General features: G+C 38.6%; 1 protein-coding gene across 4 annotated transcripts in view; it reads right to left on the bottom strand.

Moving 5' to 3' along the window:
- Nucleotides 1-26,241, bottom strand: part of LOC100358969 (UDP-glucuronosyltransferase 2A2) — a 47,109-nt gene that overhangs the window by 2,185 nt on the left and 18,683 nt on the right. For 3 of the 4 annotated variants that reach the window (XM_008267780.3, XM_051819756.1, XM_070048063.1), the window contains 4 exons: nucleotides 10,096-10,244; nucleotides 7,263-7,394; nucleotides 4,563-4,650; nucleotides 3,530-3,749 (listed from right to left, as the gene is read on the bottom strand). In XM_008267780.3, coding sequence (XP_008266002.1) covers nucleotides 3,530-3,749; nucleotides 4,563-4,650; nucleotides 7,263-7,394; nucleotides 10,096-10,244 — 589 coding nt within the window. Of the gene's footprint in view, nucleotides 1-3,529; nucleotides 3,750-4,562; nucleotides 4,651-7,262; nucleotides 7,395-10,095; nucleotides 10,245-19,696; nucleotides 20,478-26,241 lie in introns of those variants that run through there. The other variant, XM_002717124.5, reaches the window with a different exon arrangement.

Here is a 26,241-nt window from a genome sequence, read left to right as displayed (position 1 = left end):
TCAAGATATACAATGCATTATTGTGAACTCTATTAACCCTATTCTGCTATAAAATACCAGAACTTTGATCTCCTTTCTAACTGATTCCATCAACTAGCCTGTCCTCTCCCTCCATCCTTTTCCTCAAAATCGAATAACCACTGTTGTACTTTCAATCACTGTTGGATCAACATTTTATATCCCAGACACTAATAAGATCTTGTGGTGTTTGTCTCTTTGTGCCTGACTTAATATAATATTAACCAGGTCCACCCACAATGGATGTCACAAATGATAGAACTGCATGCATTTTAATAGCTGGATATTCTCTTTTATAGATTGTCTCTTACCATCAGTCTGGTGATTACATATACTAATTAAATAAGTGATGATGCAATAAACATGAAAGTGAAGGTATCAATTTGACTTCCTGATTTCATTTGTTTTGGGTAGGTTTCCAATAACAGGATTACTGGATGCTATGGCGGTTCTATTTTTAGTTTGCTGGAGATCCTCCATATTATTTTACACAATGATTGTACTGATTTGCATTTCAACCAAAACTGTATAAGAATATGAATTTTCCATTCCCTGATTTATTACTCTTTTATTATTATTATAGTCATACCAACTGCCGTGAGATGGTTTTGATTTGCATTTACCTGATGATGCGTGAGAAATGGGACTAAATCAATCTAAAAACCTTCTACACAGCCAAGGAAACAATAAACAAAACTAAGAGACAACCTACAGTATGGAAGAACATATTTGTAAACTATACATCTGACAAAAGGTTAATAGGGATCTGAATAGACATTTCTGAAAAGACATACAAATGGAGATCTAAACATTTTAAAGACATGTGGTGTCTTTTCAAACCTTCTAGTGGTTGAGCCACTGTTTGGAGGATTACTTTAAAGTTGTATTTAAGTAAAGATTCCAGTTGAGTTCATGGAAATGAAGTAAAAGAAAGTGGTTTGTGAAGAAGTATCCTGGTGCAGAAATCACATGGTTAGGACCAAGGGAAAAGAATGTGGTTTATCATTCACAAACTAACATGGGCACTGGATCTAGCAGCAGGGGTTTATTTGATTACTTACCCGTGTGTGTGTGTGTGTGTGTGTGTGTGTGTGTATTGAAAAACAATGGTCATCTAGTCTTTCAACTGGAGTGAATTAATGATCAGCCTTATCCTGATACAATTTAGGCAAAATATAGATGACTTTTTCTCCAGATCAAATTGCTGCTCAAGATTTTCCTGATGTACAAAGTTTTTAAAATTTGAAATCCACCTATGCAAAGGCATAGAGTCATTGCCTATATTCCCACTAAATTAGGGTCTTTTGCTTACTTCTTGTTAAGCTTCTCATTCAGTGAGGTATTGAGCCTTTTTACTGTAATTTAAATTTAAAATGTTATCTCAAAAACTGGAAAAAAAGACAGAGGAAAAAAGACAGTAAGAGGGAGATGGGAGGAGGGAAGAAGGAAGAGAATATCATTATGTTCTTAGAATTGTGTCTACAAATCACATTGCATCTGTTAAAAATGAATTAAAAACTAAAATGAAAAAATGTTAAAAGTTCATGAAAAATATTAAAAATAAGTTTATTTTGGTCCAACAGCATTTTGAAATGCATGCATAATTTTTGATAACATGGCTTTTCCATGAATTCTTAGACGTACCCTGCACCATGTATACATATTAACAAAAATCAGTTTATTAAAATGTTGAGAGGGGAAATAATCAACCTCAGATGACTGGTTCTTGTGATCTAAGCTAAGTTTTGAGTGACTTCCCATTGGGAAATGAATACACTGACCACTTTGTCTACAAGTCCTGGCACGAGGGCTTTGAACACATGAATCAGAATAGTTCCATTAAAATAAAGGTCCACCAAATCGCATCTGAGTTTCAACTGCTATCTACTTGTTGAATTTCAGCCTTCAGAAAAGTGGAGGGTTTATGTGTAAAAGTAATTTAATTGGATATTATGTGGAGACAAATTTAATTGTAAGGTATCTATACAAATGCAAAGCAACTACTAAAAGAATGAATTGAAAACATTGCTTGAAAATCACATGCACATATGAAGGAACCTCAAAATGCTCAGGAAAAATAGAATTAAAAGCTGTTTATTTTGTTGCAAGGAAATTTCAAATTCCTTTCAGTTTTTTCATAATATACATTTTTTTCAAGAACACTTTGAAGACACCTTGTATCATATATTTGGAAACAAAAAATAAATAAAACATAAAATAATAAGAAATTAATCAGCATGGCAAGTAGTTCAAAGAAGAGATTTGAAATATAATAAGAATGTAATGGTAATTATCAAGGGATCAAAAATCAGATTATAAGCCAAGAGAAGGTGATAAGAGATAGATGAGCAATTGAAGTAAGTTGTTAAAGAATTCATAAATGAATTATAAATAGCAAACCGCAACTCGTGGCAAAAATAAAAGTGAATCTGCTAACTTAAGGATTCTTCAAGGCAATTTCAGTGAATTGAAAACAGGAAACTAAAGTATTTTAATATAAATAACACTAAAACCTGATGTATCCAAAGTAGAGATGAAACATGGAATTAAAACATATCCAATCAAAAAATAAAAATTAGTTTCTGAAAGGAAAGTCTGAATTTTTCCCTAGGTTAACAACTTGGTAAGAATTAATTGAGGGGGATGTCTAAAATAATTTATAAGGACACATCATAATTAAGTGTCTAAATTTCAAACAGTAATGCTTATTTCCAGCCTGAAAAGAAAATACTTAAAAAGAGAAAATGATCAGACAAGACTGATAAATCCTATAACAGCATTTATAGTTAGAAGACAATGAGCAATATTTTCAAAAGCTGAATATAAGAAAGATGTAAGCTATTCAGATATGTTATTCTCATAATACAGTAATGGGTGTAAAATGTTAAATATGATTTCAGGGATTCAGTATTCAGCATCTTCATTTAAAGAAAATTCAATCAGTTAAGGAATAAATCCAAAATATTTTGGGATAAAGATCCTCCTAGTCAATGTTGAATATCGATTGCCATCCAGTGTAGTACAGTAGAATCTTTAGTAAAAAGATATAATAAATAGGAAAGTAAACTGAGGAAATGGCATAGTTATTAATGTTAAAAATATTAATACTATAAATTGGAAATAAGATTACTTCTAAACAGAAAGTGTTTGCAATGTTGTCAAAAGTACTTTTGTTAAGTAATATTTATCTCTGAAGGATAATACTGGATACAGTATCCCTTCCATTTTATAATATTTGAATATTTATTGATTTTAAAAAGTCAGCAGATATTCAGAAATCGTCTAAGAATTCAGACAATCACATCATTTATTTTGAGAAAAGTAGGGTATTTGCAATCATTGTTGCTTCTCTTCCTGTTTCAGTAAATCATTTCAGTAATTTGGTAAATGAAGTAGGTGATTTCTCTCTTGATCATGTTTTTTCACTTAAAGATGAATCTGTTTCAAAAGCCTGAAGCATCAGGCTTCTGGTACGCTGGATAACAAAATCGATGGAAGCCATGGTACTTACGAAGGATCATTAATGACAGTTCTCAAGGCACTCAGCCAATCTTCACTTGTCATCATGTTCATGTTCACCTCCACAGCTGCTCCTTTGGCCTTCATGTGAGCAATGTTGTCAGGCTGATCAGCAAACATGGGGACTCCCACCATGGGGACCCCATGGTAAATCGCTTCATAGATCCCGTTAGTTCCACCATGAGTGATGAAAGCTTTGGTTTTGGGATGACCTAGTTTTGCAATTGGGAAGAAAGAAATGAATATTTCATTGTTATACATTAACAAAATTTCAGAGACAGAAGGGGGAAAGAAAACACAGTGTAATTCACAAAACAAAGCAGTTGTTTCTTTAATTTCAAAAAAATGTATTTGCTTATTAGGCAGAGTAGGTGAGGGTGAGTAAGACAGAGAGAAAGAGAGACAGAGAGCTCCCATCTACTGATTTACTTCCTAGATGCCTGCAACACCCAAAGCTGAGATAGGCCAAAGCCTGAAGCTGAGAATTCAATACAGGTTAGGCACATGGATGGCAGGGATTCAGCTACCGAATCATCACCTGCTGCTTCACAGAGGTCTCATTAGCAGGATTTGGAACTGGAACCCAAGCCCTCTGTTGTAGGATGCTGCTATCTCAAGTAGCATTTTGAATGCTTTACCAAATTCATGCTCCTGAAGGTAGTATTTTCTACAAAAACTGAACACATAAAGTATTGCTATCACAGAAAAGTGTAATTCCAGGAAAGAGAGGAATTAATTCCTTCTTCATTTTCAGGGATCTTATTACTGAGGAGGTGATACATGAACTGAGATAGAAATTCTAAATGTGATGAGAATCTTAACTGAAGATGCTTATTTGTGAACCAGAAGAAGCATGAATCTGTTAACTTCATGGTCATTTACTTAATTATATGTGCTTTATAACTGGAAGTCAAATGTGAAATTTTTAAACTATGAGACATTTGTTGAATTTTCTTTTTGTTAAACAGTTATATAACTAGTCTCCTGTCCACCTGTATAGTTTTTCTCCCTCAAAGTTTTCTTACCAAGAAGATCATTCTGGGGTATCCAATCATAGAGCCGAGTATTGGATCCTAGTGTGGCTGGTGTTTTTCCTTTGTATCGCCATAAGACCTGTGGAAAATTGATGCTTTAATTTTTCAAGTAAAACCACAGTGAGGGTATTTTTAAGGCTGTAGACTTATTTAGAAATCACATAACCATCCACATTTAGGTTGTGTTTGAGAGAGTGGTATATCAATGATAGTTTGCAGACACTATGATTTACAGTAGGACTGTTTACATCTGCCTTTTTGGAAAAGCTTGTGCTAATATTCTATTAAAATACTACCGTTTTGATATTTATCACTTAAATGTTTTTAGGAGTGAGATTACATGTGAAAAAATAGAAAATAAACAGGGCTAATTTCACTAATCAGAATTGAAAGTTAAAAATCATTCAGAGAAATAAGAATATTTTGTTAATTTATGTCATGATATTGAGCCAGCATAGCTGTCATGTTCTAAATGTAATTTTTTTCCAGAAATACAACTAGCATGAGATTTTGTAACGTTTTTGTGTTAGTGATTTTCTTTTCTTTCCATTCCCTTCCTTTCTTCTCAGTTACTTTCTTCCCTTCCTTCTCTTTCTCTTCTCTCTCTTTAGTTTTCCTTCTTTTCTTTCCTCCCTTCCTCCCTCCCTCCCTTCGTTCCTTCCTTATTTTTCTATTTATCTTTTTGAGGGAGGACAAGATGGAGGCTGTATTACATTTTTCCATGAGGTATGTTTTTAGGAGTTTAATCATTTATTTTACATAATATTCTTTCTTTGGGAAAATTAATGTGAATTTCACAATAAAAACTGAAGGGTGGAAAATTTGTAACAGACAAGTTTGGAAATGAAAAGTAAAAATTTTAACATACCAAATTTTCAAGCATAACAATTATACATTTTATGTATTTTAACAAATATGTATGTGCTGGCACTGTGGTGCAGTGGATTAAGACACCACCCGCAGCACTGGCATCCCTTATTGTTGCCAGTTTGAGTCCCAGCTTCTCTGCTTCTAATCTAGCTTCCTACTAATACATCTGAGAAATTAGCAGAAGATGGCACAAGTGCTTGGGCCCCTGCACCCACATGTGAGACCTCGGTGAAGCTCTTGGCTCTTGACTTGAGCCTGACCCAGTCCTGGCTGTCATGGCCATCTGGGGAGTGAACCAGTAGGGGAAGGTCTAGGTCTCTCTCTCTCTCTCTCTCTCTCTCTCTCCTTCTTTCTCACTCTCTAAATAAATCTTTTAAAAATACATATAAATATAAGCCATCATAGAATACTTCAATAATAGTTTATAAATTTATAAATATACAATTATATTTTTAAAAAGTAAAGTTACTTGTATCTTCTAGATAAGAAAATGCATATTTTTAGCATAATGTTAGAATTTATTTTCACCTGTAGACTACTCAATTTAAATAAACTAGCTGAATGCAAGATTCTATTTCTAAATCAACTTCACTCTCAGATTCTTTTTTTTTTTTATTTTTGACAGACAGAGTGGACAGTGAGAGAAAGACAGAGAGAAAGGTCCTCCTTTTGCCATTGGTTCACCCTCCAATGGCCGCCGTGGCCCGTGCACTGTGACTGGTGCATCGCGCTGATCCAAAGCCAGGAGCCAGGTGCTTCTCCTGGTCTCCCATGGGGTGCAGGGCCCAAGGACTTGGGCCATCCTCCTCTGCACTCCCCAGGCCATAGCAGAGGGCTTGCCTGGAAGAGGGGCAACCGGGACAGAATCCAGTGCCCCAACAGGGACTAGAATCCGGTGTGCCGGCGCCGCAAGGCAGAGGATTAGCCTATTGAGCAGCGACGCTGGCCTTCACTCTCAGATTCTTAATTAAGACCAGAAATTTGGAGTGCATTTTTGAACTGAATTTTCTCTATCTTGGGTCTAAGCTCTTGTTCTGAACTACAAAGCTAATGTACATCAGAACTTTTGGAGTAGCTAAAACAGGCCGAAATATTTTCAGGAATAAAAGTGGGGCTTAACAATTTCATCTTTATTCCAGGAGGAATCAATTCCTACAAAAATATTTTCCATAGAGATGTCAAGGCTTAGAAAGCAAGTAGCATGACAAAATATATTACCTTCATCTTTTACCAATTTTTTTACTTAAAACTAGTGCCAGCTATGCTTGGTAAAAAAATGAGCTTGAACATTCATTTGGAAAAGCACCAAATAAATAGCTGGCAAACAATTTGTAAAGAACCAGAAACTTTTATTTGATTGGTATGAGACAGAAAATCATCTGGTCCAATAGGAGACCAGGCAGAGTGCCGGAACGGGACACTGACTTTCAAGAAGTGCCCAGCATTTTGAAGGATTACTATCTTTTCATTGGGTCATTCTATCGGGGTTCCCATGGAATGGGGGAATTTCTTATACTGCGTGTTGATTGGCTGGGGGCTCACAGAGACAGCTCCATTCTTAGGGGCTCAGCCCTCTCCCCTATGAGCTCTGGGTGAAGATGTCCACTTCAGGATGTGATTTAGAACCACAAGGTCACACATGCAGCACAGGAAGCTATAGTGGGGAGATGCTGGCAGGTCTGGAAACAAGCTTTCCAGCCACAGCTGGCAGCCTGCTTGTGAAGGACATTCTACCTAGAGCTGAGGGGCCACTGGGCAGCTCCAGTCCCACTCACTTCAAATAGAAAAATTCTGTTCACCAGGATCAGAGGTGACACTGACCTTCTGTGGAATCTGGGCCAGAGCTGATGCAATCAGATTGGCCTTTGCTTCTGAGAGGTTTTTGACCATTGAACCCAGTGAAAATACCACGACACCATCTTCACCTGAACTTTGGACAAATGCTTCCATTTCCTGTAGAGATAAAATTCAAATTATTCAAATTACCCTTATTCTACAATGCAGCAACATAAGGGTAAAAGTGGGGGAGTGAGGGGAGCATTATGGCAGTGCTTGGGACATCCTCATCCCATATCAGAGTGCCTGGGTTCATGTCAGCTCACGTCGTGGCTCTGCCCCCAGTTCCTGCACGCTGCTACTACACAGAGGGCAGCGGGTGGTGGTGGCTCTGGAAGCCAGGTCATGTCTTCCACTTAGAATACCCCGATTGAATTCCCGGCTCCTGGCCAGCCCTGGCTGCTGTGGGCATTGGGGTAAGGAGCCAACAGATGGGAGATCTCTCTCTATCTCTCTCTCTCAAAAAATAATTATTTTTAATTAAAAAGTTTCACTTGCACTTCTACATAGGAAGAGTCAAGACAAATTGTTGGACTGATTATTTTCTGACACATGGAACCATCCAGTTTCTTGAAGAGACAATATGATTCTGAAGCCTGTATTTAAATATATAACCTATGGTCATATGAGAAAACACTGAAACAGATCATGATAGAAATGAACAAGCAGTAAGGAGCAGGTCTTCTCAGAGTACATGGAATCATTATTCCATAGGAGGAAATGTGAGAAAAAAAGGCCAGGCCAGCCTTTAAAAAATATTAGTAGGCCGAGGCTGGCGCTGTGGCGCAGTGGGTTAATACCCTGACCTGCAGTGCCGGCATCCCATGTGGGCACTGGTTTGAGGCCCAGCTGCTCTACTGCTGATTCAGCTCTCTGCTGTGACCTGGGAAAGCAGCGGAAAATGGCCCAGGTCTTTGGGCCCCTGCACCCGCGTGGGAGAACAGAAAGAAGCTCCTGGCTCCTGGCTTCGGATCAGCTCAGCTCCAGCCATTGTGGCCAGCTGGGGAGTCAGATGGAAGACCTCTTCTCTCTCTCTCTCTCTCTCTCTCTCTCTCTCTCTCTCTCTCTCCTTTCTCTCTGCTCTCTGTGTAACTCTGACTTTCAAATAAATAAATAAACCTTTAAAAATATTAGTATGCCAGTTATAACCAATAAATGATTGATAAATTGATTGCCTGTTACACTGGTATTCAAAATCACTTTTTCTCATTTTTGCCTTCACTGATTTCTTCTGTTATGAAGAGATATGTAAGAGATGTGACATATAATAACGTATCTTAGAAGAAGAGGAACCACTTAATGTTTTCTAATAACAACGGCATTTATATGACATTGCTTCTTGCTTTCCTAATTTAAAAGCCAGAAGTTGAGTGTGGTTTTAGCCAGATTCTTTAAGTTTGACCCTTAGAGCAGAGATAACATACAAATTCCTCCACAAATAAAATTCTGTGAGTCAACACTTCAGAGTTTCACAAATTAGCCACTGCAAAATCAGGGATTAAAGCCTTTCACATAATGATTTATTTGACTGCTGCCTTCTAGGGGTGTGCCTTGCATTCTCTGCTCAACTATTTGTGGTTGCTCTCAAATCATAATATTTTTTAATCTAGGGCCCAAAAGAATGTTAAGGAAGATGATGTCTTAAGTGAAAGCAGATTTCTATTTTCAGTTTAATGTCTAAAGAAGATTTCTGAAATCCCAAGAATTGATGTTTCAGCATTTTGATTCATCTCCTAAACAGATGTTGATTCAGTAAAATGATACACACAGAACTGCCACAATGATCTGAATTTTTAACTTGACTTTTTCTCATTGGTAACCCATACAACACTGGCTCTGTCTACTTTATACTGCTGATTCTCGACAGATTTGTAATGCCCTCTGCTGAGACTGAGAATTACATCACTCAGATGATTTCTAGGAATCACCTGAAAATACCTTTGGATCCTTAAAGTGAATAGGTCAGCAACAAAGCTACATAAAGTAGGTCATCATGTTCAACTCAAAGGGCTTTTTCCACCAATTTTTTCCTATTACAGTAAATGTCACCACTATCAAATATACCCTTAAGTTTATAAGCTAGGATACTGCCGAATACTATGTGTTCCTGCAAGGCTTACTCCCTGACACTAATCAAATCCTGTGCAAAGCACAAAAGAGTTCTCATGACAGCATGCTTGTGGAATTATTTAATAAACGTGCCTGTCCATAACTCTCAGGGTGGTTAACAGCGAAAGCAATGTTGATTACCCTGGGTCTGATTTCCTATCCCTCCAATCCAGTAGCCATGCCATACACGTATTGATTTTTTTTAAAGATCTATATATTTATTTTAAAAATAAAGAGATGTGGAGAGGGAAAGGGAGGCAGAGAGAGAGAGAGAGAGATCTAAAGAGATCTTCCATCTGCTGGTTTACTCCTCAAATGCCAGCAAAAGCGAGGGCTAGGCCTGGCTGAAGTCATGAGCAAAGAACTCCATCTGATCATTCAGATGGGTGGCAGGAACCAAAGTATTTAGACCATCATCTGCTGCTCCCAGGTGTATTAGCAGGCAGCTGGATCAGAAGTGCAGAGTAGCAAGATCCTGAGTCAGGCACCCCCATATGAGATGTAGGCATCCAAACCAGTGATTTAACCAGCTGTGCCACAAATGCCCATCCCACACTGATAACGTCCTTATATCACTCAAAGAGATCCCTGTGATGAGGAAAACCAATGATACTCATCAACATATTTCTGTTATCAAGGCTATAAATTTTAAGAAAAATAAAACATTTTATTATAAGGTGCATAAAATCCTTCACTGTCATAGACATACCTCAGGTAAAGGTTTGGCCGGTTTGCAGTGCAATCCACCAACAAACTCAAAATTAGGCAAGTATGGACGAGGAAATTCAAAATCCCAGTATGTCCGAATTAGCCAAATTTCAGCTTTCCCCATAGTCTCACATAATGTGGTGGGTCTTCCTAGAGGAAATTAAGAAAGTTGGGTGCAAGAAGTTAATATATATGTTTTATGAGAAAAAATGTGTCACTACTATTCTGATATACTGTAAAGGAAAAATTTAGGTCATCCAGAACACTCAACATAATTGTAGGTTATGAGAGAGAAAGAGAGAGAGAGACAGAGAGAGAGAGAAGGAGGATGGAAGAAAGAACAAGAAATTGGAGTTAGGGAGGGAGGGATGGAGGATTGAGAGAATGAAGAGATATTGGAAAACAGAAAAATGAGGATTTTTGAACAGTAAAAAAAGTAACTTGTGTCATTTCACAACTATATGTAAACTGAGACATTTTGTTCTAACTCCAACTAGTAATGAATTTAATGTTTGTTTTTCTCTCGAATTAAATGGCTGGTGATAGACCACCTCCAGAACTTCAACATTCAGTGACCTACCAGTGGCTTTCAAGTGTCCCATCAGGAAGACGTCTTTGTTTTACAGCTTATTACGGTCTCTGGTTCTCACACGTCCTTGAAAGATACCACCAGCCTCAGTTCAGCCTTCCTTCCTGAGTCAAATCCCCTCACGTAAATTGTCGTTATTTTCTAAAAATAATTCCCTGGTTAATTCACCATCAATGTAACCCATCTTGAGGATTTGAGATACACTTGTTGGCCGGCGCCGCGGCTCACTAGGCTAATCCTCCGCCTTGCGGCACCGGCACACCGGGTTCTAGTCCCGGTCGGGGCGCCGGATTCTGTCCCGGTTGCCCCTCTTCCAGGCCAGCTCTCTGCTATGGCCCGGGAGTGCAGTGGAGGATGGCCCAAGTGCTTGGGCCCTGCACCCCATGGGAGACCAGGATAAGTACCTGGCTCCTGCCATCGGACCAGCGCAGCGCGCCGGCCACAGCAGCCATTGGAGGGTGAACCAACGGCAAAGGAAGACCTTTCTCTCTGTCTCTCTCTCTCACTGTCCATTCTGCCTGTCAAAAATAAATAAATAAATAAATAAATAAATAAATAGAAAAAAGAAAGAGATACACTTGTAGATATCAACAAAATCCCAAAATACAGTGCCAGCATTGTTGTAAGTAAATCCACCACCTGCAATGGCAGAATTCTATATGGGAGAAGGTTCCGGTCCTGGCTAATCCACTTTCAATCCAGATGCCTGCTAATGTGCTTGGAAAACAGTAGAACGTGGTCTAAGTCCTAGGATGCCTGCATCCACGGGGGAGACCCAGATGAAGCTCCTGGCTCGTGGCTTCAGTCTGGCCCAGTCGAGGCCATTGCAGCCTATTGGTGAGCACACCAGAGGATGGAAAACTCTCTCTCTCTCTCTCTCTCTCTCTCTCTCTCGTCTCCTTCTCTGCCTCTGTCTTTCCCTCTTTCTCTGTGTAACTCTTTTAAATAAATAAATAGATCTTTTAAAAAAATTACAAAATAGTTACCTTCAAATATGTTTCAAGGGACTAATTGCAAGTATCGACTTTAGTAGTTTTGTGGAGAACCTTGAGTGGGTTCAAGCAATCAACAAAGCATTTCTTTGCATAAAATTATATTTTAAAATTGAGAAAATAAAAGCTCAGATGTGAATTCTCTTATTAGGCATTCTAGCCAGAACCGCTGCTCACACTTCCCAGGTGCACAGCATGCATTAGAGTCAGTACTTAGTAGTGTTTGCACATATGTCATGGAAACCAATGTCCTAATTTCATGTGAGAAGCACTGAAGGGCGCTCATCATGAAATTACCAGAGATCTGATTTAAACCTCAGCTCACCCCTTTCACATCAAACATTTATGCCTTCTAAAAGGCAATTTAAACGTGATGTGGGAGAAGGATGAAATGAAAACACTGCAGTAAAATTTATCATCAAACCTTTCCTTAGTTTATAAGCATAATGGTTAAATATATATTTAATATAGGGTTCATAAAATTGTTAAATTTGAGAATTACTGGAGATAGCTTGCATTTATGACCAAATGCCTTACTAGAAAATGACCCAAGTGTTTGGGTCCCTGCAACCCATGTAGGAGACCCGGAAGAAGCTCCTGGCTCCTGGCTTCTGCCTACCCCAGTCCTGACCTTTGGGGCCATCTGGGGAGTGAACCAGCAGATGGAAGATCTCTCTCTCTCTCTCTTTCTGTAACATTGATTTTCTTTTTTAAAAAATTATTTATTTATTAGAAAGGCAGCGCTACAAAGAAGCAGAGTCAGAGAGAGAAAGAGAAAGATCTTCCATCTGCTGGTTCATTCCCTAAGTGGTCATAATGGCTGGAGCTGGGCCAATCTGAAGCCAGGAGCCAGGAGCTTCTTTCCAGGTTTCCCACATGGGTACAGGTGCCCAAGGACTCAGACCATCTTCTGCTGCTTTCCCAGGTGCATTAGTAAGAAGCTGTATTGGAAATGGAGAAGCCAGGACTTGAACCAGTGCTTATATGGGATGCAGGCACTGAATGCAGTGGCTTCACCCTCTACACCACAGTGCTGGCCCCAACACTGACTTTCAAATGAAAAAGCAAGCCTTTTTTGAAAATTACAAAGTAAGGCAGGGAATTATTGTTAGGGTTTTAAAAGTTCAGTTTTATACTGCTAACAGGAATCACATTGAAGTATAATATAACATTTAACTTTAAGTAAGTAAAGAAAAAGTAATCAAAATAAAATTTATAAATCACTCAACTAGTTATAAAAGCACAATAAGCATGGAGGAAATAATGAAGAAATAGAAAACACAAAAAGATGTTTGAAATGTAATATATTATTTTTCAAAATAAAAACACATACATAACAAATCTGCTACAAATAAGAGAAAACATTCTCTAAAAATTACTCCATTATATTTTAATCAAAAAAAATCACATCTTGGTAAATATAAAAGTAATGTAAATTAATAGAAAAATGTATTGCAAATATCCTTAGCAAAGAATAGAAGTGTAACTATACTAATATTAAAAGTATCAACTTACAGTCAATAAAAAGTACAAATGTCACAGATAAACAAATAACAAACTTAATTTCCTCAGAAACTATAACAATTCTAAACATACCAATGCATACCAAACCTTAAAAGGCCAACATTGTCAGAATTACAAAGAAATTTAAAATTTCTCCATAATTGAGATAGATTTGTGGCAGATTGTTCATAAACTGATGTCACATCTGCTGTACATAAACATTTCTGTTTATGAAAATTCTGCATGTGAACATTACTGAAAACTGACCACATATTTTGAAGCTATTATCAAAAAATATCAAATAATTTCTGTTACACAAAGCATATTTTCCCTCAAGGCAAAAATGAAATGGAAATTATTTTTTTTAAAAATTAGCTAATTCCATGCAGTAGTTCATACGAATGAATTTTATTTTTACCCTCTTTAATTTTTCCATGTTCTAATTGTTAAACAATGCTTGAGCATTTCCTCTTTTCCCATAATTTTAAAAGCTATTAAAATCAGGTATAAGAAAAAAGTTATTTTACCCACTATCATAGTGCTGGCCCTTAAAAAAGTTATTTTATACCAACAAAGCCATCTCCCTCAAAACAAACACTTAAACAAAATTATCATTTATGATAAAATATTGATTATGTTTATCAGGATAGGCCTGTACTAATGACAGCCTTGGTTCAATGATATTTTATACAACTTAAGTTCAACAAGAAAAAAATGATGAGAACAAAGATCTACAAGATCTACCTATGTATCCATCTATATGATGTTATTCTTTTATTCAGCAAGTCCAAAAGAGTACACAAACAAATATTTTGAATGAATATTATAGTCTGAAGACTTGGTGCATTGAAAAAATTATGGAATAACAGCTGCAGTTTCTGTGCACAATTAGAGGAAAATATAATTTTATATATATATATTTAAACTTAAAAAGTATAAATAATTTTCTAAAACCTGTAGGAACTATTTATATTTAAAATTATAAAATCCTATTAAACTTAGAAATGTGAATAATGCTAATACCGTTATGTGTAGGAGAATCAAATTTTACAAAGGGGTCCATTCTCCTAAATCAATTAACAAATTCATTGTAAAATTTATTAAAGCTTGAAAATCACAAGTTTCAGAAATTTGGAAATTTTTGTAGAATTTTACATGTGATTTTTTTTAAAAGATTTTATTTATTTTTGACAGGTAGAGTTACAGACAGTGAAAGAGAGAGACAGAGACAAAGATCCTCCCTCTGTTGGTTCACTCCCCAAATGGCAACAACAACCAGAACTATGCCAATCTGAAGTCAGGAGCCAGGTGCTACATCCATGTCTCCCATGTAGGCCCAAGGGCCCAAGCACCTGGGCCATTCTCCATTGTTATCCCAGGCCACAGCAGAGAGCTGGACCGGAAGAGGAGCAACTGGGACTATACAACCGGCACCCACATGGGATGCTGGTGCCTCAGGCTGAGGATTAACCTAGTGCGCCACGGCGCCAGCCCCACATGTGATTCTAACGTGTATGGAAAAGCAAAAGGGCAAGAATAGTCAAGATACTGATGAACAGACATAAAGGGACGCATTTGCATAATATGAAGTAAAGCAAATATGTACAATCACTTAAGTATGAAATTTTGAATGACATAGCTGTGGGGAGCAACTCGGACTAGACTGTTACTGGAATTAAGACTTATTCTATGCATCTGCTCTCCCACAATATGGCGCTGAGAAGGGAGTAACAACTTCTACGTAGCAGCTGCCTCTCGCCAACTTGAGTGATGACCTGCAGGAGCTGATCCTGCTCCTGATTGGAGGAGAGCAGCGTACTCGGCGTGTGGGTAGCAGAGTTGGGATTGGTGGAAGAGGACTATAAAGGAGGAGAGAAACAACATGCACCAGGAACATCTAAGGGGAACACCTGAGCAGCCCCCGAGAGAGCCGGCCGGTGGTGTGCCGCTCCCCCGCGGAAGTGGGGAAAGTGGCAGGGGGAACCGCCCTTCCACGGAGGTGGAAGGGTCGGTCAGTAGCCAACCCGGGAAGAACCAGCAGCAAACCCGGGAAGGGCCGAGCAGACAAAAGAACAGCGCAGGGTCCTGTGTCGTTCCTCCGCGAAGAGGGGGAGCGACATAATGGTGCCGTGACTCGGATATGAAACCTAGGCAGGGTTTAGTGTCGTTCCTCCACGAAGAGGGGGAGCGACACATAGCAAGCACTGCAGACATGTAGAGAAAAGAAGGAGCCTGAAATAATTGAGATGACTATTTATCCTTGTGCAAGCATAAGGATAAAGGAAAGGAGGAAAGATGAAAGAGGGAGTGGGGGAAGAAGAAAGAAAGTGGAAATAAAATGGAAAAAAACAAAGCGAAGAGAAGTAACAAGAAGCTGACTCCACCTCACAAAACAGACAAAATATAACTTCAGTAGATTACAATCTACTCATCAATAAGTCTTTCAGTGCCATCTTCCCACAGAGATTGCAATTTGAATACCTATTCATGAACAAGTCATTTTCACTGGAGAAACCAAAAGAGAGAGAATGGTGCCTGGTTATCGTATTACATAACAAAAGTTTGGCCAGCACTGTGGCATAGCAGGTTAAGCTGCTGTCTGCAATGCCAGCATCCCACATGGGCACCAGTTTCTGGCTGCTCCACATTTGATCCAGCTCCCTGCAACTGCACCTGGGAAAGCAGAGGAGGATGACCCAGATGCTTGAGCCCCTGCACCAGCATGGAAGACCTGGAGGAAGCTCCTAGCACTTGGCTTTGACCTGGCCCAGCCCTGGCCACTGCAGCCATTTGGGGAGTGAACCAGCAGATGGATAATCACTCTCTTTCACTCTCTCTCTCTCTCTCTCTCTCTCTCTCTAACTCTGCAATTCAAGTAAGTAAATAAATGTTAAAAAAAAAGTCACAAAAACAAAACAGAAAATAGGAGAAAGAGCTGCCCGTTTTACACATTCCCTGGCTCTAGGTAGCACTGGACTGAAAGAGAGAACTTTCTAGGACAAGAGAGAGATTTCCAGTCCTCCTTGGAAGGTGGAGTGGGAGACCCGGAAGAAGCTCCTGGCTCCTGGCTTCGGATTGGCGCAGCTCCGACCATTGTGGCCAATTGGGGAGTGAACCATCAAATGCAAGACCTCTCTCTTTCTCTCTGCCTCTCTTCTCTCTGTGTAACTGACTTTCAAATAAATCTTTAAAAAAATGACATAGGGGCCGGCGCCGCGGCTCACTAGGCTAATCCTCCGCCTAGCGGCGCCGGCACACCGGGTTCTAGTCCCGGTCAGGGCGCCGGATTCTGTCCCGGTTGCCCCTCTTCCAGGCCAGCCCTCTGCTGTGGCCAGGGAGTGCAGTGGAGGATGGCCCAGGTGCTTGGGCCCTGCACCCCATGGGAGACCAGGAAAAGCACCTGGCTCCTGGCTCCTGCCATCGGATCGGCGCGGTGCACCGGCCGCAGCGCGCCAGCCACGGCGGCCATTGGAGGGTGAACCAACGGCAAAGGAAGACCTTTCTCTCTGTCTCTCTCTCTCACTGTCCACTCTGCCTGTCAAAAAAAAAAAAAAAAATGACATAGGAACTACAATACAAATATTTTAAAAATCAAGATATTGAAGAAGCAGTTCTTAGAAAACTGGAAAAAAAGTCAACAAATCTCTAGGTAAACTAAGAAAAAAAGAAGATTCAAATACATAAAATCAGAGATGAATAGAGACATATTATAAATTGTGAGAACACTGGACCTGAACCCCTAACCTGATGAAACTGGGTGCTGATAGATAGTGTAAAAGCTAATGGAAAGTTTCATGCTCTGGAAAGCCCTGCACCAGGGACATTCCAAGCTGCTAAGACAATGCACTGTAAGAGTCTTTCTGCATGCCCCCCACCAACCTTAGAAGTCCAATAAACTATCCATTGTGCCACAGAGCCCGCTGCAACCCCCCACCCACCTTATGAGGGTCCATGTGGCGCCCTGCACCTCCCCCAAATGCAACTTAAGAAGAGACTCTGCTCCCCGCTCAAATCAAATGAATCCCGATTTCAAACCCCTGCCCTCTGTCTGGGCAGGTTCAACCCCCTATCTTTTTACTCCCCCCTGTTCTGTCTCCCCAAACATAAAGTCTTCTTGAAATAGTGGCTACAGAGAACTTAATTGCTTATGTGGGCTAGTAGAGTATACAACACTTATTGCACAATGTGATTCAAATAAAATGAGGACAGAATGTCACTAAAACATAACAGGAGGCAGGAGTCAGTGTAAAATTTATGGCCATAGTGAAATCTATCGCCTTTGGTACAGAGATTTTTAGGAGAAAACAATGTTTACTATTTTATTTTCAACTATTTTCTCTCCTGGGCTTGATGTAATCTAGCATGCCTCAGTATGTATGAAATAAAGATACTCAATGAATTTCTTTACAGAAGGATGGCATTTTAGGTCAGTATGGTTAAAAAGAGCAAGATTAATTAGGAGACTACAGATCAAAATTAGGAATCCAGAAGCAGTGAATACACATTATTAAACACATGATTATGTAACGAGAGACTATAGTGAAAACAGGCACATCAAAGGTCAAAACCACTACAAAGGCATGGAGAAAATGAAAAGCCATGCCAGCTTTTCTTCAAAGGAATAAAATCACCACACCTGTGCTATGAAAAGGTACTTCGAGCACGCACAGATGAGTGCCACTTTCAACACACACGCTCTGCTTAGTGGAGGATGCTTTTCCCCCTTTACGTCCTATGAGAACACTTGTGCTTCTGTTCACTTTCAGGTTGTGTGCTCTCAGAGAGCTTCATTCATATCACTTCGTACCAAAGGTTCTCAATGATGTGTTTGTGGCTCTGTCTCTTTCACTTCTCTCTGAGGAAAACTATTGAGGCCAAGAATCTATTTTTTTTGTAAGTCCAAAGAGCCTAACAGACTGCTCACCTGGCTCCGAGAACAAGGCAGTAGGACTTCAAAAACATGTCTAAAGCTAAGGATTTTTAAGTCAGGATCCTCTGCCTTTAGTTCTATGAAAGAAAGTAGCCATTAGAAAATCAATGTTAGGAACTAGATTGTGATTCACCAAAATTTATACTTTGAAGGCTTACTGCATCTACAAAAACAGTCTTTAAGGGTGGTTAAAGTTAAATGACTTTCAATGGCAGAGCCCAAATCCAATATGATCAGTGTCCTGAAAAGAGAGAAACGTCAGAGATGCACATTTAAAAAGACTATGGCCCAAAAGAGAAGCCTCAGAAGAAACCCACTCTAGAAACCCTTCATCTAGAACTTTTATCCTCCAGAGCTGCGAGAAAATAATATTGCTTAAGCCACTCAGCATATGGTATGTAATTTCAGTAGTCCTAAAATTTAATACAATCAGGGAGTTAATTGAGCTAATATTTAATGCCCCTTTATGATCTGTCATTTGTTAGGCCACATAGCCTTAAGATTCTTAGTAGTAATTAGAATGGAAGCTTGCCTTTGTTAATGGATTCAGATGGGAACTATATTTATGAACTTTACAAAGCAAATACCACCTGTTGGCAGAAATGGCAAACAATTAGAAACAAGATGAATAAATGTTATAGTGAAGTAAAAATTTACTATCTTTTAATCCCTCAGGATTTAAATTCTTTTAGAACTAGATTTAAGCTTTCAGCATAAGACTCCTTGAAGCATCAAGCATCCTAGAAACTTTTCAGTATGACTTACCATAGGAGAACCATCCATACTGGACTAACTCAAGTGTCATCCTTAATTTATGAGACAAATTAGCAATGATAGATACTCTGGTCCAACAGAAGTATGACAAAAATGTGAGAGAAATGATCACTGATTCTAAAAAGTCATAATTTATTACTGATATTAAGCAAGTAGATTTTCTTACTGTTTAAAAAAATTTACTCTTTTTTACAGTAACAGGTCAAATGTCCCCAATTATGAAAATTTGGTGTATTAGAAGTATTTGAAATATACTTTATCACACAAAAATAGATCTTGTCTTGTTTTGACATTTGTTTACATGTGGTTTTTTGTTTGATTTTTTTTATAACACTATTAAGTTTCAAGATATCTAACAAAATGGATTAATGACTACAAAAAAAAAAATAAAGCAGAGGCATCTTTGTGGTGAGGCAGATAAATTCCCAGCTGTTCCACTTTCTACCGAGCCCCCTGATAATACATCAGGGAAAGAAGCAGAAGACAGCCCAATCTCTGGGCCCCTGAACTCACATCCAGGACCTGCCTGGCCTAGCCATGGTTGTTGCTGCCATTTGCAGAAGAAACCAGTGGCTGGAAAATCTCCTCTCCTCTCTCTCTCTCTCTCCCTGATTTTCAAATAAAATAAATAATCTCTCTCTAAAAAATGGAGAGCTATAGCAAGGTAATTCTTGTCTTCCCTTTCCAATTAGTTACTGGCAACCGAGTGTAATGTGGCAAAGTTTTTGAAAACACATTCATTCCATTTTTCTAGAATTTTCTTAAACTTAAATGTGTTTTCATAACTAGCTTAGCATGAAAAGCAGTCTCTTACCTAATACTTTACTGTACAACTGATCCCAGACCTGAAAATCATATTGATGCAGCCAGAAGTTAAAGAAAATCGAAAGTATTACATTTTTCAATCTTTCCATAAAGGTCATTCTGTCGGTCAGTGCCCCCATGGAGACAGGCACATAGGAAAGTGGAACTGGAAGTTGCCCACAGTATTTTTCCACAATGTCGCCCATGGAGAACCTTAGTGTGTTCACAAAGGGGATTGCAAGCAACTCGGCCACCAGCTCCCCACAAGGAATTACAGGGTCTATAACCATTACATCATACTTGGTTTCCTGGAGCTTCTTCATGAGTGTCTGATTGTAGACAACATTCTCACAGAAAAGTTTCATGTTTTCCGTCATATTAGCAAGGAACTCTTGCAGTTTTATTGCTGATTGCCAGAGCGGCAGTGTTGGCAAGACATTCGCAGCTAGTTCTAAAAAGTCATATAGTTCATTCAGAGCACTATCTTGGTTGTTCGGCACAGAGACCACCTCAAAGTTCAGAGCAGAAGATTCACTGTAATCAACCAGGAAAGTGTGTGAGGAAATCAACACCGTCACATAATGACCTCTCTCGGTGAGTTTCTCCAGGATAGTCTTCAGGTTGAGCCAATGGCTCATGTCGCAGGGCCACACCAGGATATTCCCACAGAGCCCACAGCCAGCACAGCAAAGCTGCAGCAGCAGAACTGTTGAGACCCACTTCTCACACCTCATGGCAGCAGCTCCCGCACTGCTCTGCAAAGTGTAAGCGTTTGCTGGACTCAGATTGGAAACGGCAATTAGAGGTGGAACAAATTAAATATTAACTTTTAGACAGGAAAGAAGGTTGTCAATGTTTACCAGGCTGATGATGTTTGTTATGAAGAAGGCAAGACTCATTTAAATATCTAAGTACAAAACAGCCAAAGGAATTTGGAATATATGCTAAGGCCAGCAAAAAAAGCCAAGAAAGAAGAAAAAAAAACAATAATGGTACAGTCTTAGAAGATGAAATTTTATACAGTATAAATAAAGTGGAAGCAATAAAAAGGAAAAAAAATCTAATAAACTTATCTTTACTGTGGCAAAGTTCATGATACATTATAAAACAATTTAAAAAGACAAAGAGCAACTATTTCATATCATGTGGAAATTCACCTCAATTATGTGTATTACTTTAGAAACACCTCTTATTTTATCTGAGAAAACCAAGGAGTAGCACTGGTTACATAGTAGGATTAATGTAAATAAATTTGAAAATAAATATCCACAAATTTTCCTGTATGGCAAACTGAAACATTTAAAATGCTGGGTACAATATAAAATTTCTTCTTAAAACTCATTTTTTGAATCACAAGACAAAAATCAGCAGATTCCCAAAGTTTTAAAAAAAAAAAAAAAGTGGATCCCAGAAGTACAAGCATTTACCAAACCTTGAGCTATTCTTTTGAAGGTTACAAAGTATGTGTTGGGAGAGTAGGAAATCTAGAAACTTGCCCAATGCCTCCTTACTTCACACATAATTTGCAGATTACTGGACTCCCAAGATCTACCCTCATGCTTATAAACAAACTCCACTCCGTGGAAGTTCACAGCAAGAAAAATTGCCTGTCTTGACTTGTAAGAAAAACATCATTCCTGAGAGTTATTATTGTTTGGAAAGGTATTCACATTGACTCCTTTGCTGGTCCATGTGGCCCCATCCTTTCTCAGCACTAAAAACTTCCTGGTTTCACAGATGTTTTAGGTTCAATGTATGTTTTCACTGCCCAAAACTTGAAATCAAGGCTTAATAGGTAGTTTATAAATGTCATGTACAACAGCAGCATATTTGAAAAGAAAGAAAATACCAAAATATCATTAATGTATTCAAAAAATTGGCAGAACTCATCTTTATTTTGAACCACTTTCTTTGAGATATGACTGACACTCAAAGAAATAGTGTATTGAATGAATACAAACTGATGACACTGGAGGTTAGTGTATACCCATGAAACCATCCCCACAATCGATGCCAAAAACACTCCAATAACATTTAAGATTCCATGGCCATATAATTATTATGGTTTTGTTCTCATTTTCTTGTGATAAGAACACTTATCATAAGATCTACCCACTTTTCACATTGTAGAAATCACAGTGCAGTTGTATTAACTACTAGACTGTGCTGTGTAGTGGATTGCTAGGACTACTCATCTTGCATAACTGAAAATTTGCATTCAATAACTCCCTCTTTCCCTCACCCCTCAATTGGCAACCACCATTCCTCTCTCTCTCTCTGAAAGTTGAGTACATTAGATTTATAAGTAATACCATGTAGTATTTGCCCTTCTGTGTCTGATTCATTCCACTTGGCACAATGACCACCAGTGTTATCCATGTTGTTGCAATGATAGGCTTTTGTTCTTTTTAAAGGCTGAACAAAATTCCACTTTAGTTATATGCCACATTTTCTTTATCCACTCATCTCCACAATATACCAACATTAAAGTTCCTTCTGTTTCCTGTCTACTGTGATAATGCAACATTGGGTATTCAACTATGTCTTCCAGATCCTACTGTTGAAATTCTTTGGATAGATACCTAGTATTAGAATTACTGGATAATATGATAAGTTTTACTTAAATTTTGGTTTACTTATCAGAGGGAGACAGAAAAGAATAAACAGACAGAGCAAGCTCCCATCTATTGGTTCATTCCCCAAACACCAACAATGGCTCAGAAGCTGAAGCTGGTGAGCTGTGAACTCAATCCAGGCTCTCCCTACATGACTACAATGACTTGACTTGAGCTATCACTGCTGTCCCTCAGGATCACAATAAACAGGAAACTACAATCAGGAGCTAGAGCCAGGAATGGAACCCAGGCACTCCAAAGTGGAATGCAGGTCTCCTAACTAGTGTTCTAGCTAACTGTCAGACTAAACACATACTCTGGTAGTTCTGCTTTCAATTTTTTTGAAGAATCTTCGTACAGTTTTCCATAGTGGCTGCACCAATTTACAACCACACCCAAGTGTATAGGGGTTTCCTTTTCTCCACACCCTCACCTACATTTGTTATCATTTGTTGCTTCAATGACATCTGTTCCAACGGGTCTGAGGTGATATCTCACTGTGGTTTTGAATCTCAATTCTCTAGCAATTATTATTGTTGGGAACCTTTTCATGTACCTATGGTTACTTGCATATTTCTGTTGGAGAAATATCTATTCAACTTCCTTTCTCATTTTTGAATTATGTCATTTTCCATTAAGAGTTATTTATATATTTGTAGATTAAAAATTTATTAGATATAATAAATAAGAGAAATATTGCACATAAATAATATTACAAGTAGTTTCCATAAATTGTCTTTTCATCTTATTGATTATTAATTTGCTATAGAGAATCCTTTTTTAATTTTATGCAATAACACTTGTCTATTTTTCCCTTTGTTCCCTTGGGCTTTTGGTGTCATATCTAAGAAATAATTTTCTAGACAAAAGTCAAAACCATGTTCTTGTTTTCTTCTAAGCGTTTTAGTTTTCTGATTTTATGCTTTAGCCTTTAATCCATTTGAGTTATTAAAATGTCCATACTATTAAAATCAATCTAGAAATTCAATGAATCCATATCAAAATCTTATTGGTATTTATTTATAGAAGTGGAGAAAATAAAACCAAAATTCATATGGTTCCAGAAAAAAAGCCCAAGTAGCCAAGAAAATTTTGACTAAGAATAAATCTGGAGGCAACAACACTCTGGATTTCAAAATATATTACAAATGTATGGTAATCAAATCAATATGATAGTATCATTAAAGTTGATATGTAGACCAATGGAACAAAATAGAAAAGCCCAGAAATAAACTCATCCATTTATGGTAGATTGCCAATAGTACACTGTGAGGATAAAAATACTTTTCTAATAAACTGTATTAGGAACCTGGATATCCATATACAATAAGTTAAATTGTAATGTTATTTTCAGCCATACATTATAATTTGTCATAAAAATAAATCCTTACAAGAGAGACAGTGAAAGTTCTTTGAGTGAATATCAATGGTTATATACTCCACATAATTTTAAACAAGATACAATTCTCTTCTAAAGCAAATGTAGGCCAGTGCCGCCGCTCGCTGGGCTAATCCTCTGCCTTGCGGCACCGGCACACCAGGTTCTAGTCCAGGTCAGGGTGCCGGATTCTGTCCCGGTTGCCAGCTCTCTGCTGTGGCCAGGGAGTGCAGTGGAGGATGGCCCCAGTCCTTGGGCCCTGCACCCCATGGGAGACCAGGAGAAGCACCTGGCTCCTGCCATCGGATCAGCGTAGTGCACTGGCTGCAGTGCGTGGGCTGCGGCAGCCATTGGAGGGTGAACCAACGGCAAAGGAAGACCTTTCTCTCTTTCTCTCTCTCTCACTGTCCACTCTGCCTGTCAAAAAAATAATAAATAATAAAAAAAAGTTAAAAAAAATAAAGCAAGTGCAAGAATGTACTAGAATCCCAATTTCCTTTACTATTAGGTGGAAAGTATTAACCAGCACAATAAAACAAGAAATATATATGGAATTTGTAAGAACTGTAAAGAACAATATAAGATTGCCCTAACTTGCACATGTATTCTGTATTGAGAATCAAAGGGATTTTACTACGAAGTTACAGCTGTTCATGAAAGAAGTGGAGTTTTCAACGTCCCTGAATTTCAGTCTGCAAAGTGAACTGATTAAGTGAATCTCAACGATTGCCACTGGGAAAGTTAATAAAAGATGGCCTCCCGGTCCCTTGAGCTGACTTCATTCAGAAGCCGACCTGGAATGCACTAACTGCAGGTCAGGCTTGCTCAAACTCTGCACTTTCTCAAGACAGTCCTGTGTTAACAACCAGTCTTAACTGACTCTTGGTTGATGAACTCTGATCCCTTGGAACATACAGTCTGATGAGAATGCTTTTATATGTTCATGGCCTTGGCCCACATCTGTTTGACCAGGTAGTTGTGCTGGCAATTTAATTTAAGATGATCATCAGATTTTGCTCTGAGAGCCTAAAGTTCAAGCAGCTGAAGACAGTTACACAGACACTGGACACTTAGTTAGTTTATGCCTTACCAAAATCTTAGACACTAGGGCCCATGCCATTGCTTTGTAGGCTAAGCCTCCTCTTCCTGCAAGTCTGGCATTCCTTATGGGCGCCAGTTCTAGTCCTGGCTGCTCCTTTTCAGATCCAGCTCTCCGCTTATTGTCTGAGAAAGCAGTAAAAGATGACCCAAGTGCTTGTGCCTCTGCACTCAGGTGGGAGGCCTGGAAGACGCTTCTGGCTCCTGGTTTTGGATGAGCTCAGCTCTGGCAGTTGCGGCCATTTGGGGAGTGAACGAACAGATGGAAGACCCCTCTCTCTCTCTTTGTGTTTTCTTCTGTCTATATCTCTCAAATAAATTAAGTAAAATCTTAAAAAAAAAAATCTTATACACCAAGGTTCAGATAAGCTCCCCTCATTGACAACATTTCCTATCATCACCACACATCATTGCTCGGACAATTAGCACACACTGTGCAAATCCACTAGAAAAGGAACTCTGGAAGCTTGCATGTAATGTTATTTGGGCTTCCTTCCATATAACTTTTTTTCCTCCTTCTTTTAATCTCTATCCCTTTTATCTGAGTCTTGTTAGTAATTCCAGTGGATCAAGCCCCAAGGGCATATTACAGACAGGGTAGAGAATGGGTCTAAAGGGATCACTGACACATTTTTTGCAGAAAAGTATTTTTAAAAGTGCAAATTATGTGAACCAGACTGCAGAAAATTATGAAACTAAATTGAAGACAGTAAATAAATGGGAAAATACTTAGTTTATATCTAGAAAAAATGCGGTATCATTAAAAATTATACATAATTTGAAATTGTCAACACAACTCCATACAATTTAGAAACAGTGCTTAAGTGAACTTTGTATAACTTTTCTAGAATGTATTTTTAAAAACAAGTGATAGAGGCTGGGATTTTAGCAAAACAGGTTAAGCCACTGCCATGACACCAGCATTCCAAGTGAACACCAGTTAGAATCCCGGCTGCTCTGCTTTCAACCCAGCTCCCAGTTACTGCACCTGGGAAAGCAGCTGACAATGGGCCATGCCCTTGGGCCCCTGGTGCCCACATTGGAGATCCAGTTGGAGTTCCAAGCTCTTGGCTTTAATTTGTCCCAGCCACAGGTATTGTAACCATTTGGAGAGTGAACCAACTGATTGAAAATCTCTCTCTCTCTCTCTCTCTCTCTCTCTCTCTCTCTGTCACTGTCTTTCAAATAAATAACTATTTTTAAAAAATAAAATGAAATCTCCAAAATAGACATCCCAAGTAGAAGAAATGAAAGACAGGATTGTCTTTAAATGCCAACTTCTGTTTAATATTAAACTCGAAAAACAACAATCTAAATCAGATGTCTGGATGGCAACAATCAACCAATAATAATTAATGTGGTATTGATACAGACAAAAACACATTATTAAATGGAATACAGAACGGGGACTGGTGCCATGGCTCACTTGCTTAATTCTCCGCCTGCGGCGCAGGCATCCTATAT

This window comes from Oryctolagus cuniculus, chromosome 8 (assembly GCF_964237555.1).
Source record: "Oryctolagus cuniculus chromosome 8, mOryCun1.1, whole genome shotgun sequence".
NCBI classification, from domain to species: Eukaryota; Metazoa; Chordata; class Mammalia; order Lagomorpha; family Leporidae; genus Oryctolagus; species Oryctolagus cuniculus.
The sequence above is the reverse complement of the archived record's forward strand: the minus strand, read 5'-3'. Positions and strand labels throughout refer to the sequence as shown.